Genomic DNA, 17,269 nt, shown 5'->3' on the forward strand with positions numbered 1-17,269 from the left:
TGTTACTGGTAGTATGGTGGATCCCCCATCTCTGCCGTCCTCGTTCCCCTCTGATAATGTCAGCCGCCTCCCAGAGCCGCGGTGATCCGTCGTTCTACACAGCTGGCAGTCTGTGGAACGCACCGCTCTGGCTTCCGGTTTCGCGGTTTCCGGCTTCCGGTGACGTTAGCCGGCGTGTGTGTGTGGTCCGTAGAAGATTCGGGCTCGTACTTGCTGTAGAACAGTGGTGCAACTTCCAACGCGTTTCCCCCCTTAGGGGCTTCTTCAGGGATAGCTGCTTCCAAAATGTAGTCCTCTTTTAAAGGTTACATTAATTGATCCTAATTGCATAATTGCTTTTTTAACTCTTGTATGGCATAAAAATTTTTTCACATGTGTGAAAAAATCCATTCAGTCTGACATGAAAAATAGAAGAAGAGGAAAGAGAGAAGGAAAGTTAAAAAAGGGGGGGCGGGGGTGGACAAAAGTGCACATGTGCATATATACGTCTGTACTCAGGAAAAATAGGGGTGCAATATTGTAACTGTTTTTATACTTTTTTTTTTTTTTTTTTTAAATTTATTATAAAAAGGCAGCCAAGTCAAAATCTATATTAAGACCCTTGGGGATGATAGAATCAACTTGATAAATCCACTTTGCTTCCTCCTTAGATATTTCTGTTATTTTGTCGCCACCTCTCCAGTTGTTTTTAATCTTTTTTATCCCCATAAAATTCAATCCTTCAGGGTTGCTATTGTGATAGTTCTTGAAATGTACTGGGACGCTGTGTGTTTCTACATTATTTTTTATATTGCGTATATGTTCTGCAATTCGGCTTTTTAGGGGTCTGATGGTCCTGCCTACATATTGTTGCCCACAAGGGCATTCTAGTAGGTAAATAACCCCCTTTGTATCGCACGTAATTTCATCTTCTATTTTGAATTCCCTTCCATTGGTGTTCGAGGAGAAGGTTTGGATCCCTTTAGTGCTTGTCTTTTTTGAATTTTTACAATTCTGGCATCTCAAACAATGGTGAAATCCCTTTTTTCTTCTTCCCTCGCTCATCCAAGTTTGTGCTTTCTCTGTTATTGCATCAGGTGGTAAAGTGCTTTTTACTAATGAGGATCTAATGTTCTTAGCTCTACGGTATATCATTCGTGGTTTCTTAGGGAGTACTCTACTTAATTTTTCATCTTTTAATAAAATCGGCCAGTATTTGTACAAGATTCTTTCCAAGTTGTGTGATTGAGAACTGTATTGGGTAATAAACGCTACTTCATTGTCCATTTTGTCTTCCTTCTTTTTTGGAGCCAATAACGTTTTTCTATCCACTTTTAGTACTTCCTCATAATTAGATTTTAATTCTGCTTCATCATATCCTTTTTCCATGAATCTCTTCGTCATTTCATCAGCCTGTTTTTCGAAATCTTCCTTTTTTGAGCAATTCCTTTTGAGTCTCTTAAACTGGCCCTTTGGAATATTGCGGAGCCAGTTTGGATGATGGGCGCTGGTTTTCTCAATATAGGTGTTGCAGTCCACTTCTTTAATGTGCGTTCTAGTTTCCAATGTGTTTTTTTCCACATAAATTTCCAAATCCAGAAATATTGCTTTTTCCTTACTGCAGTTGGCGGTGAAATGGAGATTTAGTTCATTACGATTCATGTACAGGTTGAGTATCCCTTATCCAAAATGCTTGGGACCAGAGGTATTTTGGATATCGGATTTTTCCGTATTTTGGAATAATTGCATATCATAATGAGATATCATGGCAATGGGACCTAAATCTAAGCACAGAATGCATTTATATTTCATATACACCTTATACACACAGCCTGAAGGTAATTTTAGCCAATATTTTTTATAACTTTGTGCATTAAACAAAGTGTCTACATTCACACAATTCATTTATGTTTCATATACACCTTATATACACAGTCTGAAGGTCATTTAATACAATATTTTTAATAACTGTGTGTATTAAACAAACAAAGTTTGTGTACATTGAGCCATCAGAAAACAAAAGTTTCACTATCTCACTCTCGCTCAAAAAAGTCCGTATTTCGGAATATTACGTATTTCGGATATTTGGATATGGGATACTCAACCTGTATATGATGAAATTGTCTAGTTCTTCTTGGGTTCCTGACCAAATGAATATAACATCATCTATGAATCTTTTCCATAGCTTGATGTTCTCCCGCATGGGGTTGTTGTTCCAGATATTTCTGTTTTCCCATTCCGCTACGAATAGATTTGCGTATCCCGGCGCGAATTTCGTGCCCATCGCGGTCCCGCGGATTTGCCTGTAATACGTGTTTTCAAACCAAAAGTAATTGTGACCTAAAATGAAATTAATGGACTCAATAATGAAGTTAATCTGGCGGTGATGAATGGTGCTATCCTCACATAGAATTTTTTCCACAAATCTGCATCCTGCATCATGTTCAATTACACTGTATAAAGAGGTTATATCGCAAGTGACCAAAATGTAGCCATCCTTCCATTCGAAGTCCTCTAGACCTTGCAGAATGTCCATTGAATCCCTTAAATGACTTTTTTGTTTGGAAACCAATGGCTGCAGAAATTTATCAATGTATTCGGATAGATTACTCGTAAGGGAATTAATTCCGGCAACTATTGGCCTTCCTGGCGGGTTCTTTTTATCTTTATGTATCTTCGGCAAGATATAGAATACAGGTAATATCGGATGGAATACTGCTATAGACTGGTTTAATAAAATACATCATAAAGCCTATTTGGCTAAGGATACCAGGTCTCAGGACAATTTTTGCCGTTGAGGCATTGACTTTTAATTTTGAATTGGTTCATTACAGAGTGGACTATATCCATTGAATGAACTTATCATTTTTTAATTTAATTTTATGCTTATTAAACTATTTTTTAACTTGATATTAAATGTTATTTTCAGTCTGACATCAGTCTTTGTCTTTAAATGTTGCGCCAAGAATTCTGCATGTAATTAATTCCAACCAGTGAGGGTACTGGTTTAATCTACGGCTGCATCATTTTGTTTGTCACTCTTGTCATACTTTCTTCCTCCTTTTTTCTTTTTCTATTCTATCTGTCTTTCTGTAGAGGAGTTAGCGCAGACAATACCATACTCCAAGTCCCATTTCTCAACCCTAAAGATTGTCAGCTGCACTCCAAACCTATTATATATAAAAATGTTGATTCTAAGACAGGAACGAATGGAAAAGTTAAACATTTTTTGTGAAGAAGAACTACCTCAGGAAACAGTTATTCAAACGGACAATGTGTGTACTCTTTTTCTTAGATATGAGAAATTACTCATATCAGAGATAAAGCAATGGTGGGACGCCACCACGCTAACTAAATATTTGGAAAACAAATTAATTCGGAGAGGTCTCAGAATTAATAAGGAAGCTTCATTTGCTTCAACTGATGAGTCATTTGGGATACAATGGAATCAAATTTTGGATGACTGCTCACGTAAACTTATGGAGCTTATTGTCAAAGATAGGCAAAGGAGTCTGAAGGTGATTGAAAAGGAAATTGGGGTAGTACAAGAAAAACTATCCCCAATTCAACACCTAGAGGAATATAAGAAACTGGAGGATATAACACAACAACACCTCAACTCCGTAGAGGATGAAGTGATTAAAATCAAACAAAAAAAATACAGAAGAGACCTTCAGGACTACAAGGATGGTTACAGAAAGAAAATAAGTAGGGGAACACAGGAAGTGAATCGCCCACAAATTGAACAAGAAGATAGAGAGATTAGGAATCAAAATGAAAATAGGTCAAGGGAGTTAGGCAAAATGCAGTATCAACAGAGGAATTTCCATCAAGATCAGCAATATGGAATGAGAGGAAGACTACACTCCTTCAAAAGAACGGACTATGGAAGATATGGAATCAAGCAGGATTACATCAATCGGGAAAGACAACATACCCCTAGGGGACGAACACAATACAACGAATGGAGGAATGGTGGTGAAGTAAGAAGGAGGAATTTTCCAAGAGATAGAACAACATCCAATCAAAGAATATATGAGGGCAGACAGAAAAACATATCCAACTATGAACATAGGTACTTCAAGGCCATGGAAGGGTACCAAAAGGGAATAAATGAAGCCAAGAGGGAAAGTATTATAACAAAAAAAGAACTGCTCATGAACTTGGAAACCTATACCAAAGGAAGAGATGCCAAAGTGGGCAATAAAAGAGATCAAGAACACGATGGCAGTGCTGACGAAAATATGGATCGTTTTTTAGGATTGGCAGGGTTAACTACGCCAATAAAAAAAGCAGAGCGGAATTCAAACCAAAAAAGAAAGTTAAGACCAAGCGAGGAAAGAGAGGAGGAGTACTTGAAAGGAGCAAGACCAAAAATAAGGAAGTAAAAACAGAGGGGATTTTTAATATTAGTAGTACCATCTTAAGCAAACATCAGGAAGAAGTTTTGAGTAAAGGGTTAAAATACGCACCTCAAAAGAATTTAAATAAATTTGATACCTATATTAGTTTACATCAATTTATACGTAAATTAACACTAAAAAAATACTTTATGAAGACACCTACAGAAAAAATGGAAAACAACATAACCTCCATGTATGAACACACCACTCTTAAAAATCGATCTAAGTTTTTCCCAAGTCACCAAAAGGGTCCCTTTGTGGAGACATTCCAACGCATGGTAGAAAAGGAGATAGAAGACCTTAGTACCAAAAGTAGAAAATATAACTTGTCAAAACAGGAAAAGGAAGCACTAAAAGAACTGGAAACCAATACAAACATATGTATCAAACCAGCGGATAAAGGAGGCGGCCTGGTGGTTATGGATAGGCCACAATATATAAAAGAAGCAAATAAAATCTTGGAAGATTCATCCACTTATGAGATACTATCCAAAGACCCCACAGGGGAATATAAAATAGAATTGGAAAATCTGCTAAGGGAAGCACTACACCTTGGAATTTTAAATAAAAAAGAATATGAGTACATCAATCAAGAACATCCGATATTACCTGTATTCTATATCTTGCCGAAGATACATAAAGATAAAAAGAACCCGCCAGGAAGGCCAATAGTTGCCGGAATTAATTCCCTTACGAGTAATCTATCCGAATACATTGATAAATTTCTGCAGCCATTGGTTTCCAAACAAAAAAGTCATTTAAGGGATTCAATGGACATTCTGCAAGGTCTAGAGGACTTCGAATGGAAGGATGGCTACATTTTGGTCACTTGCGATATAACCTCTTTATACAGTGTAATTGAACATGATGCAGGATGCAGATTTGTGGAAAAAATTCTATGTGAGGATAGCACCATTCATCACCGCCAGATTAACTTCATTATTGAGTCCATTAATTTCATTTTAGGTCACAATTACTTTTGGTTTGAAAACACGTATTGCAGGCAAATCCGCGGGACCGCGATGGGCACGAAATTCGCGCCGGGATACGCAAATCTATTCGTAGCGGAATGGGAAAACAGAAATATCTGGAACAACAACCCCATGCGGGAGAACATCAAGCTATGGAAAAGATTCATAGATGATGTTATATTCATTTGGTCAGGAACCCAAGAAGAACTAGACAATTTCATCATATACATGAATCGTAATGAACTAAATCTCCATTTCACCGCCAATTGCAGTAAGGAAAAAGCAATATTTCTGGATTTGGAAATTTATGTGGAAAAAAACACATTGGAAACTAGAACGCACATTAAAGAAGTGGACTGCAACACCTATATTGAGAAAACCAGCGCCCATCATCCAAACTGGCTCCGCAATATTCCAAAGGGCCAGTTTAAGAGACTCAAAAGGAATTGCTCAAAAAAGGAAGATTTCGAAAAACAGGCTGATGAAATGACGAAGAGATTCATGGAAAAAGGATATGATGAAGCAGAATTAAAATCTAATTATGAGGAAGTACTAAAAGTGGATAGAAAAACGTTATTGGCTCCAAAAAAGAAGGAAGACAAAATGGACAATGAAGTAGCGTTTATTACCCAATACAGTTCTCAATCACACAACTTGGAAAGAATCTTGTACAAATACTGGCCGATTTTATTAAAAGATGAAAAATTAAGTAGAGTACTCCCTAAGAAACCACGAATGATATACCGTAGAGCTAAGAACATTAGATCCTCATTAGTAAAAAGCACTTTACCACCTGATGCAATAACAGAGAAAGCACAAACTTGGATGAGCGAGGGAAGAAGAAAAAAGGGATTTCACCATTGTTTGAGATGCCAGAATTGTAAAAATTCAAAAAAGACAAGCACTAAAGGGATCCAAACCTTCTCCTCGAACACCAATGGAAGGGAATTCAAAATAGAAGATGAAATTACGTGCGATACAAAGGGGGTTATTTACCTACTAGAATGCCCTTGTGGGCAACAATATGTAGGCAGGACCATCAGACCCCTAAAAAGCCGAATTGCAGAACATATACGCAATATAAAAAATAATGTAGAAACACACAGCGTCCCAGTACATTTCAAGAACTATCACAATAGCAACCCTGAAGGATTGAATTTTATGGGGATAAAAAAGATTAAAAACAACTGGAGAGGTGGCGACAAAATAACAGAAATATCTAAGGAGGAAGCAAAGTGGATTTATCAAGTTGATTCTATCATCCCCAAGGGTCTTAATATAGATTTTGACTTGGCTGCCTTTTTATAATAAATTTAAAAAAAAAAAAAAAAAAGTATAAAAACAGTTACAATATTGCACCCCTATTTTTCCTGAGTACAGACGTATATATGCACATGTGCACTTTTGTCCACCCCCGCCCCCCCTTTTTTAACTTTCCTTCTCTCTTTCCTCTTCTTCTATTTTTCATGTCAGACTGAATGGATTTTTTCACACATGTGAAAATTTTTTTATGCCATACAAGAGTTAAAAAAGCAATTATGCAATTAGGATCAATTAATGTAACCTTTAAAAGAGGACTACATTTTGGAAGCAGCTATCCCTGACGAAGCCCCTAAGGGGGGAAACGCGTTGTAAGTTGCACCACTGTTCTACAGCAAGTACGAGCCCGAATCTTCTACGGACCACACACACACGCCGGCTAACGTCACCGGAAGCCGGAAACCGCGAAACCGGAAGCCAGAGCGGTGCGTTCCACAGACTGCCAGCTGTGTAGAACGACGGATCACCGCGGCTCTGGGAGGCGGCTGACATTATCAGAGGGGAACGAGGATGGCAGAGACGGGGGATCCACCATACTCATAAACAAAAGGGAGAAAGAAGAAGGCTCTTGTGTGGGCGCACTCATTAATGGTAGTTAAATAACTAGAATGAATAACACTAGGTTGATTAGTCAGCAGATAAAACAAAATTTATTTGGAAATATTAGGAATATAATTGCCCCTGGTTGAGGAGATGTGAATGATCCCAGATAAAAATGTTCTGGTCCTGCCTCAGGAAATGAGATGGAGAGGGGTAGAGACACTGCAAGTCATAAACCCTTTCTCACCCGGCCAGTACAGATGATCTGTGTTAATGAGATCAATTAAGTCAATTGATTTTAGATTCTGTCATAATCCTAATGAAGGAATAACAGCTATTATGGCAATGAGTGATAATAGAAACAAATCAAAGGATATACCAGGGTAAAGAAAGAAAAGGATAGGAACAAATGGTGATGCTGCTGTTGGAGTCACATACCACACATCATATGCAATGATTGATGTTCTACAACACTGAGTATTCCCTGTGAGTCTCCACCTCAGGTACTAACTCAGCCCACACTGTTTCGCTTCCAAGATCGGACGAGATCGGGCATTAGCAGTGTGGTTTGATAGTAGAAGGATTTGGTCAGACGTCCAATGAGAGTGCACCTATATAGGGGGGGATAATTAGCTGGGTCTTATAGATACAGTGTGGATCTGCTTTTTGTGTTAGGCAGGAGACATCAAGTCCCACACCGGTGGTATTGTGTCCCTGGATCACAAATGAGAGTCCACGAAAAAGGAAGATATATAGATTTATGAAAAAAACGAAGATATATAGATTTATGAAAAAAACCCTAAAAAGGAAAATGGAGATCAATTAGGCTGTAGTTATTAGGGACGGGTGATAAAAATTACCCGTCCGTATAGATACAAATGGATAAGGAAACACGGATCAAGAAATTTTTTTATATATATGTGTACATTGGTACTGGTGTAAGGAACAGAAAATATGTCAAAGATAATTGTAGATACAAATAAATAGTACTGGTATATGCAATGAAATAATCACTAGTGACATGGGTGTCATTAGAAACACTTTGTGTGAATTGGAGCTGTTATAATCATTAGGATATAGGGAAATAGACATGAAATTCTCATATAACCCATGCAGCAATATGACAACAGGATCTGCAGGAGGAAAGTCAAAGAAGAATGCAGTATTACTTTCCTATAAAATGCAGTTTTTAATCCTGATGCAATAAACTAAGATGCATAAGCCTGGAAAAAGGCATAAATGAAGCCACACAAAAAGCAGATAAATAGTACTGGTATATGCAATGAAATAATCACTAGTGACATGGGTGTCATTAGAAACACTTTGTGTGAATTGGAGCTGTTATAATCATTAGGATATAGGGAAATAGACATGAAATTCTCATATAACCCATGCAGCAATATGACAACAGGATCTGCAGGAGGAAAGTCAAAGAAGAATGCAGTATTTCTTTCCTATAAAATGCAGTTTTTAATCCTGATGCAATAAACTAAGATGCATAAGCCTGGAAAAAGGCATAAATGAAGCTGTTCAGGAAGTGAGCAAGCCCCACAGGGGTGAAACATGTTTTCCATTCCAATGGGTCCTGTTTTGTCCAACTGCAAGTGATTCACTCCTAGCCTCAGGTCAGATCATTCCATCCTGCCATTTTTGGGCTAATTTTTGCCCAGCTGTCATAGAAATTGTATCTATATCCGTGCAGCTTCATTTATGCCTTTTTCCAGGCTTATGCATCTTAGTTTATTGCATCAGGATTAAAAACTGCATTTTATAGGAAAGAAATACTGCATTCTTCTTTGACTTTCCTCCTGCAGATCCTGTTGTCATATTGCTGCATGGGTTATATGAGAATTTCATGTCTATTTCCCTATATCCTAATGATTATAACAGCTCCAATTCACACAAAGTGTTTCTAATGACACCCATGTCACTAGTGATTATTTCATTGCATATACCAGTACTATTTATCTGCTTTTTGTGTGGCTTCATTTATGCCTTTTTCCAGGCTTATGCATCTTAGTTTATTGCATCAGGATTAAAAACTGCATTTTATAGGAAAGTAATACTGCATTCTTCTTTGACTTTCCTCCTGCAGATCCTGTTGTCATATTGCTGCATGGGTTATATGAGAATTTCATGTCTATTTCCCTATATCCTAATGATTATAACAGCTCCAATTCACACAAAGTGTTTCTAATGACACCCATGTCACTAGTGATTATTTCATTGCATATACCAGTACTATTTATTTGTATCTACAATTATCTTTGACATATTTTCTGTTCCTTACACCAGTACCAATGTACACATATATATAAAAAAATTTCTTGATCCGTGTTTCCTTATCCATTTGTATCTATACGGACGGGTAATTTTTATCACCCGTCCCTAATAACTACAGCCTAATTGATCTCCATTTTCCTTTTTAGGGTTTTTTTCATAAATCTATATATCTTCGTTTTTTTCATAAATCTATATATCTTCCTTTTTCGTGGACTCTCATTTGTGATCCAGGGACACAATACCACCGGTGTGGGACTTGATGTCTCCTGCCTAACACAAAAAGCAGATCCACACTGTATCTATAAGACCCAGCTAATTATCCCCCCCTATATAGGTGCACTCTCATTGGACGTCTGACCAAATCCTTCTACTATCAAACCACACTGCTAATGCCCGATCTCGTCCGATCTTGGAAGCGAAACAGTGTGGGCTGAGTTAGTACCTGAGGTGGAGACTCACAGGGAATACTCAGTGTTGTAGAACATCAATCATTGCATATGATGTGTGGTATGTGACTCCAACAGCAGCATCACCATTTGTTCCTATCCTTTTCTTTCTTTACCCTGGTATATCCTTTGATTTGTTTCTATTATCACTCATTGCCATAATAGCTGTTATTCCTTCATTAGGATTATGACAGAATCTAAAATCAATTGACTTAATTGATCTCATTAACACAGATCATCTGTACTGGCCGGGTGAGAAAGGGTTTATGACTTGCAGTGTCTCTACCCCTCTCCATCTCATTTCCTGAGGCAGGACCAGAACATTTTTATCTGGGATCATTCACATCTCCTCAACCAGGGGCAATTATATTCCTAATATTTCCAAATAAATTTTGTTTTATCTGCTGACTAATCAACCTAGTGTTATTCATTCTAGTTATTTAACTACCATTAATGAGTGCGCCCACACAAGAGCCTTCTTCTTTCTCCCTTTTGTTTATGCATATGTCACTGGCTCTGGGCGCACCCCCAAACTGGACATTATATTAAAGATTTTACTTGAAAATTGTCCAAATTTGGTTTTTCTGTAATCAAAAACTATTTTTAGACCGGTGCCGGGTCGCCCCCTTTGTGTAACGGATCCACCATACTACCAGTAACAGGTACATGAGCGCTGTAATCGGCTAAAGTGTCACCAGAAAAATAGTGGATTTACCCCCATAAAGTTATCTATATGACTGTATGCTGCGGAAAAGTTCCCAATGTGGATTAAGCTATTTACAGAGCAAAGTGTAGAAAGACAAGAGGCTGTACCGTTGGAATACTGCTATAGACTGGTTTAATAAAATACATCATAAAGCCTATTTGGCTAAGGATACCAGGTCTCAGGACAATTTTTGCCGTTGAGGCATTGACTTTTAATTTTGAATTGGTTCATTACAGAGTGGACTATATCCATTGAATGAACTTATCATTTTTTAATTTAATTTTATGCTTATTAAACTATTTTTTAACTTGATATTAAATGTTATTTTCAGTCTGACATCAGTCTTTGTCTTTAAATGTTGCGCCAAGAATTCTGCATGTAATTAATTCCAACCAGTGAGGGTACTGGTTTAATCTACGGCTGCATCATTTTGTTTGTCACTCTTGTCATACTTTCTTCCTCCTTTTTTCTTTTTCTATTCTATCTGTCTTTCTGTAGAGGAGTTAGCGCAGACAATACCATACTCCAAGTCCCATAATATATTTCTCTCTGTTTCATACACCGGTCCTCCACTTGTATCGGAAAAACCACAACGCCTTGTCTCAGAGGTTACTGGAAAAGGAAGCAATATTCAAAAACATATGCCCTTATTTGTCAAGCTGCTCCCCGTGAAGTGGTATTTTTCATTAGCACTCACCGTGGTATTTTGACTGTGAGCTCATCTATTTATGATGAGCTTATACCACGGTGAGCGTTAATGTAATTTGCCTTGTCAGCGCTGCTTTCTTTCCAGCAGTGCTGGCGAATGAAAAATAGTGATGCCGTGTCCAGATTATTGCGCATGCACCATCCTCGTCCATTCGCGCCACATGCGCAGTAATAGCTTCCGGACGCCGCAAGCAGGGAACCGGGAAACTGACAGAGAAAGAGTAACGCCCTCACAAGCCGTTGCTATGAGGATATACAAGGAGCGGGGGATTATGGGAGCCGAACCGGGAGTCTCAGACGGAGACACAGTGCATAGCGCCGTCAGCACAGTATAACAGAGGAAGGAAGCCGGCGAGGTAGAAACAGCACAACGAGTACTAAAACAGGCTCAAAACAGTTTGATAAATAAAGATTCATACAGAAAGAAATGGAGGGAGCATGGCAGGGTGCTAAAAGATAGCACCAACTAAAGACACAGCTGGGGTGGTTTAATACAAAATAAAAAAAACCTACTTATCACTACATACGAAAAACAAGCCAGAATGACAATGATAAATAAGGACAATAGTGTGATACTGTATAAATGGCATAATTTATTACATCACACAAAAGGTTTCCAAAGCAGATAATAACAGCACACAAATTTGTAAAATCCTTAAAAAGGGGGGGAAAATGGGCACACAATTGTGGCATTGACATTCACAATCGGACTGCCTCCCTCAAATTGGTGGAAAAATTGGCCAATTACTTGCTATTAGAGAGAACTGACTCACGTCAGTTCTTACAAGCGTGTATATCCAGTGTACCTCCCAGCTGCAGCAAGGGGATTCTCTGGTCTCAAGTCCCTTTCACACGCCGGATTAGTCCTAGTGCACCACCATCTGTCCAAACAGGGGGTCTGTCCAAGGGCACCCATGCGTTCTGACTACCCACGCGTGGGTGCCCTTGGACAGATCCGCCGTTTGGACGGATGGTGGTGCACTAGGACTAATCCGGCGTGTGAAAGGGACCTGAGGCCAGAGAATCCCCTTGCCGCAGCTGGGAGGTACACTCACTGGATATACACTCTTTTTTAAGAACTGACGTGAGCCAGTTCTCTCTAACAGACGGTAATTGGCCAATTTTTCAACCAATCTGAGCGGGGCAGCCGATTGTGAATGTCTATGCCACAATTGTGTGCCCATTATTTTCCCTTTTTAAGGATTTTACAAATTTGTATGGTGTTATTATCTGCTTTTAAAACCTTTTGTGTGATGTAATAAATTATGCCATTTATACAGTATCACACTATGTTTCTGCATATTGCTTCCTTTTCCAGTAACCTTTGAGACAAGGGTGCAGATGTATTAAGCCTGGAGAAGTGATAAAGCAGTGATAAGTGGAAGGTGATAACACACCAGCCAATCAGCTTCTGTCAATTTACATATTGGAGCTGATTGGCTGGTGCGTTATCACCTTGCACTTATCACTGCTTTATCACTTCCCCAGGCTTAATACATCTGCCCCAAGGCGTTGTGGTTTTTCCGATACAAGAGGAGGACCGGTGTGTGAAACAGAGAGAAATATATTGTGAATCATATCATCGTAAATGACAGCACTGGTGAAGCAGTATTCTATCTATCGTTTGTATCTATATTGTGGTGGAGGTAGCAGAAGCCTCTTTTAGATTACTGCACTAGCTGCTGTGCGCACTATTGGAACTTCTGAATTTGTATTTTAGATTTAGGAGTGTCTTACAGGGTGAGCCTCATACATGCTGATAACTGGATGTTATACATTTATAAACCATTTACTATGTGTTTATGGGGAAAATAGGTCTTAACTGTCTTCAACATTTCTAGAGACACTTGTATGCACTGAGGTTTATGTTTTATACACCTGGGTTCATCTATCCCTGGTTATCACAGCAACTATTTAAACTGTTAAGAGTCACACAGACATTTATTCCTTTTAAAGATAGGAGGACTTCATGTGCATTTTTTATATTATATTGCTAATTTTTATTGTTATTAAAACTTTATATAGACCATATGTGGTTATTTCTTTTGTTTATATTTGTCTGTGTCAGATTTTTGAAAACATTACATACCGGCATGTGCATACATACTTGCCGATGTGGTGGGAGCGACGGCAGGCGAGCAACGGGGACCTGGGGAGGGGGTTGTTAATGATGCGCGAAGACTATGTATGCAGCTCGATATAATGCTTCTGCAATCTGCTTTGGTATTAGGACATGTTCTTTTTAATATCACTCAAAGGGGGAAATTCAATTATTTGATAAGTCAGTTGGGTGTCTGGTTTTTCATGTCTATTAGATAGGAAAAAACAGACACCCAACTGACTTCAAACAATTGAATATCCCCCACAGTGTCAGTGCTACGTAAAGATTAATAGGGAATGCATTTTATATTACAGGTGAAGCAGTGCCGCTAGATGAACAAATCAGTGCAAAGGATCAAAAGACCCTGGAGCCATGTGATAACACACCGGTCATTGATAATCTGCCCCTGGCAGTGGCCAGCATCTCATCTGAGGAAAAGAAGAAATATGATGAAGATATTGTTTGTTTGTACCGACAGCTGGATGATAAGGTTTGATCAAAATGCTGCTTCTTGGTTTCATGTGTGTTCTGGATGATTATGTTATTGAATTTAGTAACACATTCACAGTAAGGAAAGAATACATTATTATTGCTATGGACTTTTCATGTGTTAAACAGGTCATTTTAATAGCTCTACTGATTCAGAAGAACATTTAAGGGAATGTTATTTAATGACCATACAGAGACCAACCCAAACTATCTCCGGTCTCTGTCAGCACTGCCTCAGTTTTTATACTACTCCCAGAATAACTACACAGAGGCCTTTAACGATTACACTCTAATGTCCCCTTCCCAAGCTAAAGAATGACCATGCACAGAGTTGGCTAAACACTAGCTATGTTACATTAGAGCCCTACAGCCATTTAGAGTCAGAGTGTAGATGGCATGAAGGTCGGTTTTGCTAAGTGAATCTTTATATATGCCACTGTACTCCAATTCAAAATGGTTTTATAGTATATTACATATTAGTAAGTAATCAGATAAAACCTTTTACTTTATAGAAAAAATAAATAAATATATATATATATATATATATATATATATATATAGTTACCCCCCCCCCCCCCCCCCCCCAACACACACACATACACGCATAATTAAGAGCCTTACTTATAATGCCAACAGTAGTTCCAGCTACACATAATCCCCCCAGTGTGGTGTCAGGTACACATAATGCCCCCAGTATTATGCCAAGTACACATAATGCCCCAAGTATAGTGCCAAGTACACATAATGCCCCCAGAATAGTCAGGTACACATAATGCCCCCAGAAGTGCCAGGTACACAATGCCCCCAGTATAGTGCCAGTTACACAATGACCTGTGGCAGATACACATAATGTCCCCAACAGTGCTCACCGCTACCGCTGCTGGCCTCCATGTCTGCATCCAAGGGGAAGAGAGCGCAGCGCATGTCTTCCCAGTGAAAGCTTGCGGTCTGGCAGAGAATCTGGAGCTACCGCTGCTGGACTGCAAGCTCACATATAAAATTGCACGGTGCCATGTAGAGAGAGTGAAAAAGTGGTGCACACATTAAGGGTGGCGGCCGCACGTGTTGAAGTGCCTGGAGCCAGCCCTGCCTATACATACTGTATCGCACTGACACCTTTACATATCACATGGACACCTATATATGCATACAGTATCACACTGACACCTATACATATACATACTGTATCACACTGACATCTATACATATCACACTGACAGACACCTTTATTCTATACATGTCGACACATATATCACAGTGACACCTATATATAGTATATCACATCACTCTTACCATTATATGGGTGGGGGCCACATTCAGCACCAATCAGCATTGATGTAACATTTATAATTTGCATACTATAAAATTTATACAGAGCAGCTGATTGGTTGCCGTGGACAACTTCTGCACTGGCTCACTTCTACACACTTTTCACTGCATCATGAATAGACCCCTAAATCAATAATAATACTCACACACTGGATGATGGGCGGCTACTTAGCTCCCCAGTAGTTTCCGCCAGCATCCACAACCACTCCTCTCCAGGCCGCACATTGCAGTGTCCGAACCAGTGTGAAGTGGTGTATCACACTGTCTGCGCAGGCAGGAAATGGCATCAGTATCTGTCGGCAGGCGCAGTGGCACACACTATAATCCCTGGTCCGTCCACAACACTCCACCGGTGGGCAGACAGCTGTTATCAGGCAAGGCCGGCTCCAATATGGCGGCGATATATAGTGGCGCCCATTAAGGTTGGCGCCTCGCGTGGCCGCATGTGTCGAACGTGCCTGGAGCCGGACCTGGTCTTGACTATAGGGATTGAGGGCTGGCACAGGAGTATAGGCACTAACAGGTTGATAGAAAGTTCCACCCCATCCAGCTCTTACAACCCCTCCTAGTGCCTTAGGAGTAAGGAACATTTCTAGTTAGCTAGAGTTATTTTTATTTACCTATTTCTCAGCGCCTCAGTCACTGTTTACGAGCACCAGCAGAGCAGGACTTAGCTAGTGAAGGACAACTCTACCTGCTGTGCTGCTAGCTCCTACTGGGGAGGGGTCACTGCTTTACTATTTGAGTGTCTGGGGCTCTGTCTAAGAAAGATCATACCTTTATAAGGAGCTCCTGAGTCAGTGTGCAGTCACAGCCTACTATGGTAGTAGCTCTGGACTGCGACCCTCTTCTACACAATCCCCAATACACAATGCAGACCAAAAGGTGCTTCCATGACGAGTGATGCTGCCGCTCTACTAGTAATTAGTCAGCCACCACGGGAGAAGGTTTTCATCTTTGAACGCAATTTTTCCATGACAGAACCTTGGTCCTTCCTGCTGGGGTACCTGTTTCTTCCTCTGTCCATGCTGGTCAGGGTATTTCAGCGGGTTTTACTAGAAGTGGTATGCTCTCCTTCAGAGCATTCTGGCCAAGGTTCCTTGTCAGCATCCTCTTCAGCAGGACCTGCTGCGTTAGGGCCTCTATTCTAAACTTGTTTTGCCTGGTTTTGACAGCATGGTTCTTGATACCCAGATCTTGAGGGCTTGTGGTTTTTCAAGGTGGGTTATATAGACCATGATTCAGGCTTGAATCTGTAAGCTTTACATTTCATGATGTGAGCATCTGGTCTTTCGGCTGGTGTCTTCAGATTACCATGTCTTTTATTGAGGACAGTCTGACTCAGACCCTTATCTTATTTTCTCTTAATGGTTAGGTTTTGACTTTTTCAGATACGTTGAGCCACCTCTTCAGAGTTACAGACCTTTTATCAGGGTGTACTTAGAATTCGGCCTCCCTACATACAACCTCCATGGGATCTGAAATTGGTATTGGAAACTCATCAGAGGCCTCTCTACGACCTCTTGAGACTGGAATTGCGGTATCATATATGGAAGGGCTTTTTTAGGGCCATTGCATCTGCTAGACGCATCTCAGAGTTATCTACTTCATCATGTAGGCCTCCCTTTGTCATTTTTCATTCTGATGGTAATTTTTTGTACTAAGACCGATATCCTGTTAGCTTCGGTGAGTTACCGCAGCTAAAGGATTCCAGCTGGGCTATCCTATTAGCCTTGTAAGTGACACCGATAACCAGCCCCTGGAGACCCGTTATCGGACCCGAACACATGGGTCTGCGATTTTATCACGGATCCCATGTGTTATCAGCCTATAACGGGTGAGTTACCGCACGGTAAAAACGGGCTGCAGTTGGATAGCCTGATAGCGTTATTGGGCTAAAAAGCCTGTTATTACCATGCGGTAACTCACCTCACCTAAAGAGTATCGGCCTAAGCCTTTTTTACGGAAAGTGATTTCAACATTTCATTTGAACC

The 17,269-nt window shown here is 39.7% G+C and overlaps 1 protein-coding gene across 1 annotated transcript in view; it reads left to right on the forward strand.

Annotated features, from left to right (window-relative positions):
* KIF5C (kinesin family member 5C) overlaps positions 1-17,269 on the forward strand; it is a 135,898-nt gene that overhangs the window by 57,579 nt on the left and 61,050 nt on the right. Inside the window, exon 12 of the mRNA XM_063933751.1 lies at positions 13,772-13,947. Coding sequence (XP_063789821.1) covers positions 13,772-13,947 — 176 coding nt within the window. The remainder of the gene's footprint in view (positions 1-13,771; positions 13,948-17,269) is intronic.

This window comes from Pseudophryne corroboree, chromosome 7 (genome assembly GCF_028390025.1).
Source record: "Pseudophryne corroboree isolate aPseCor3 chromosome 7, aPseCor3.hap2, whole genome shotgun sequence".
In the NCBI taxonomy this organism is placed as follows: Eukaryota; Metazoa; Chordata; class Amphibia; order Anura; family Myobatrachidae; genus Pseudophryne; species Pseudophryne corroboree.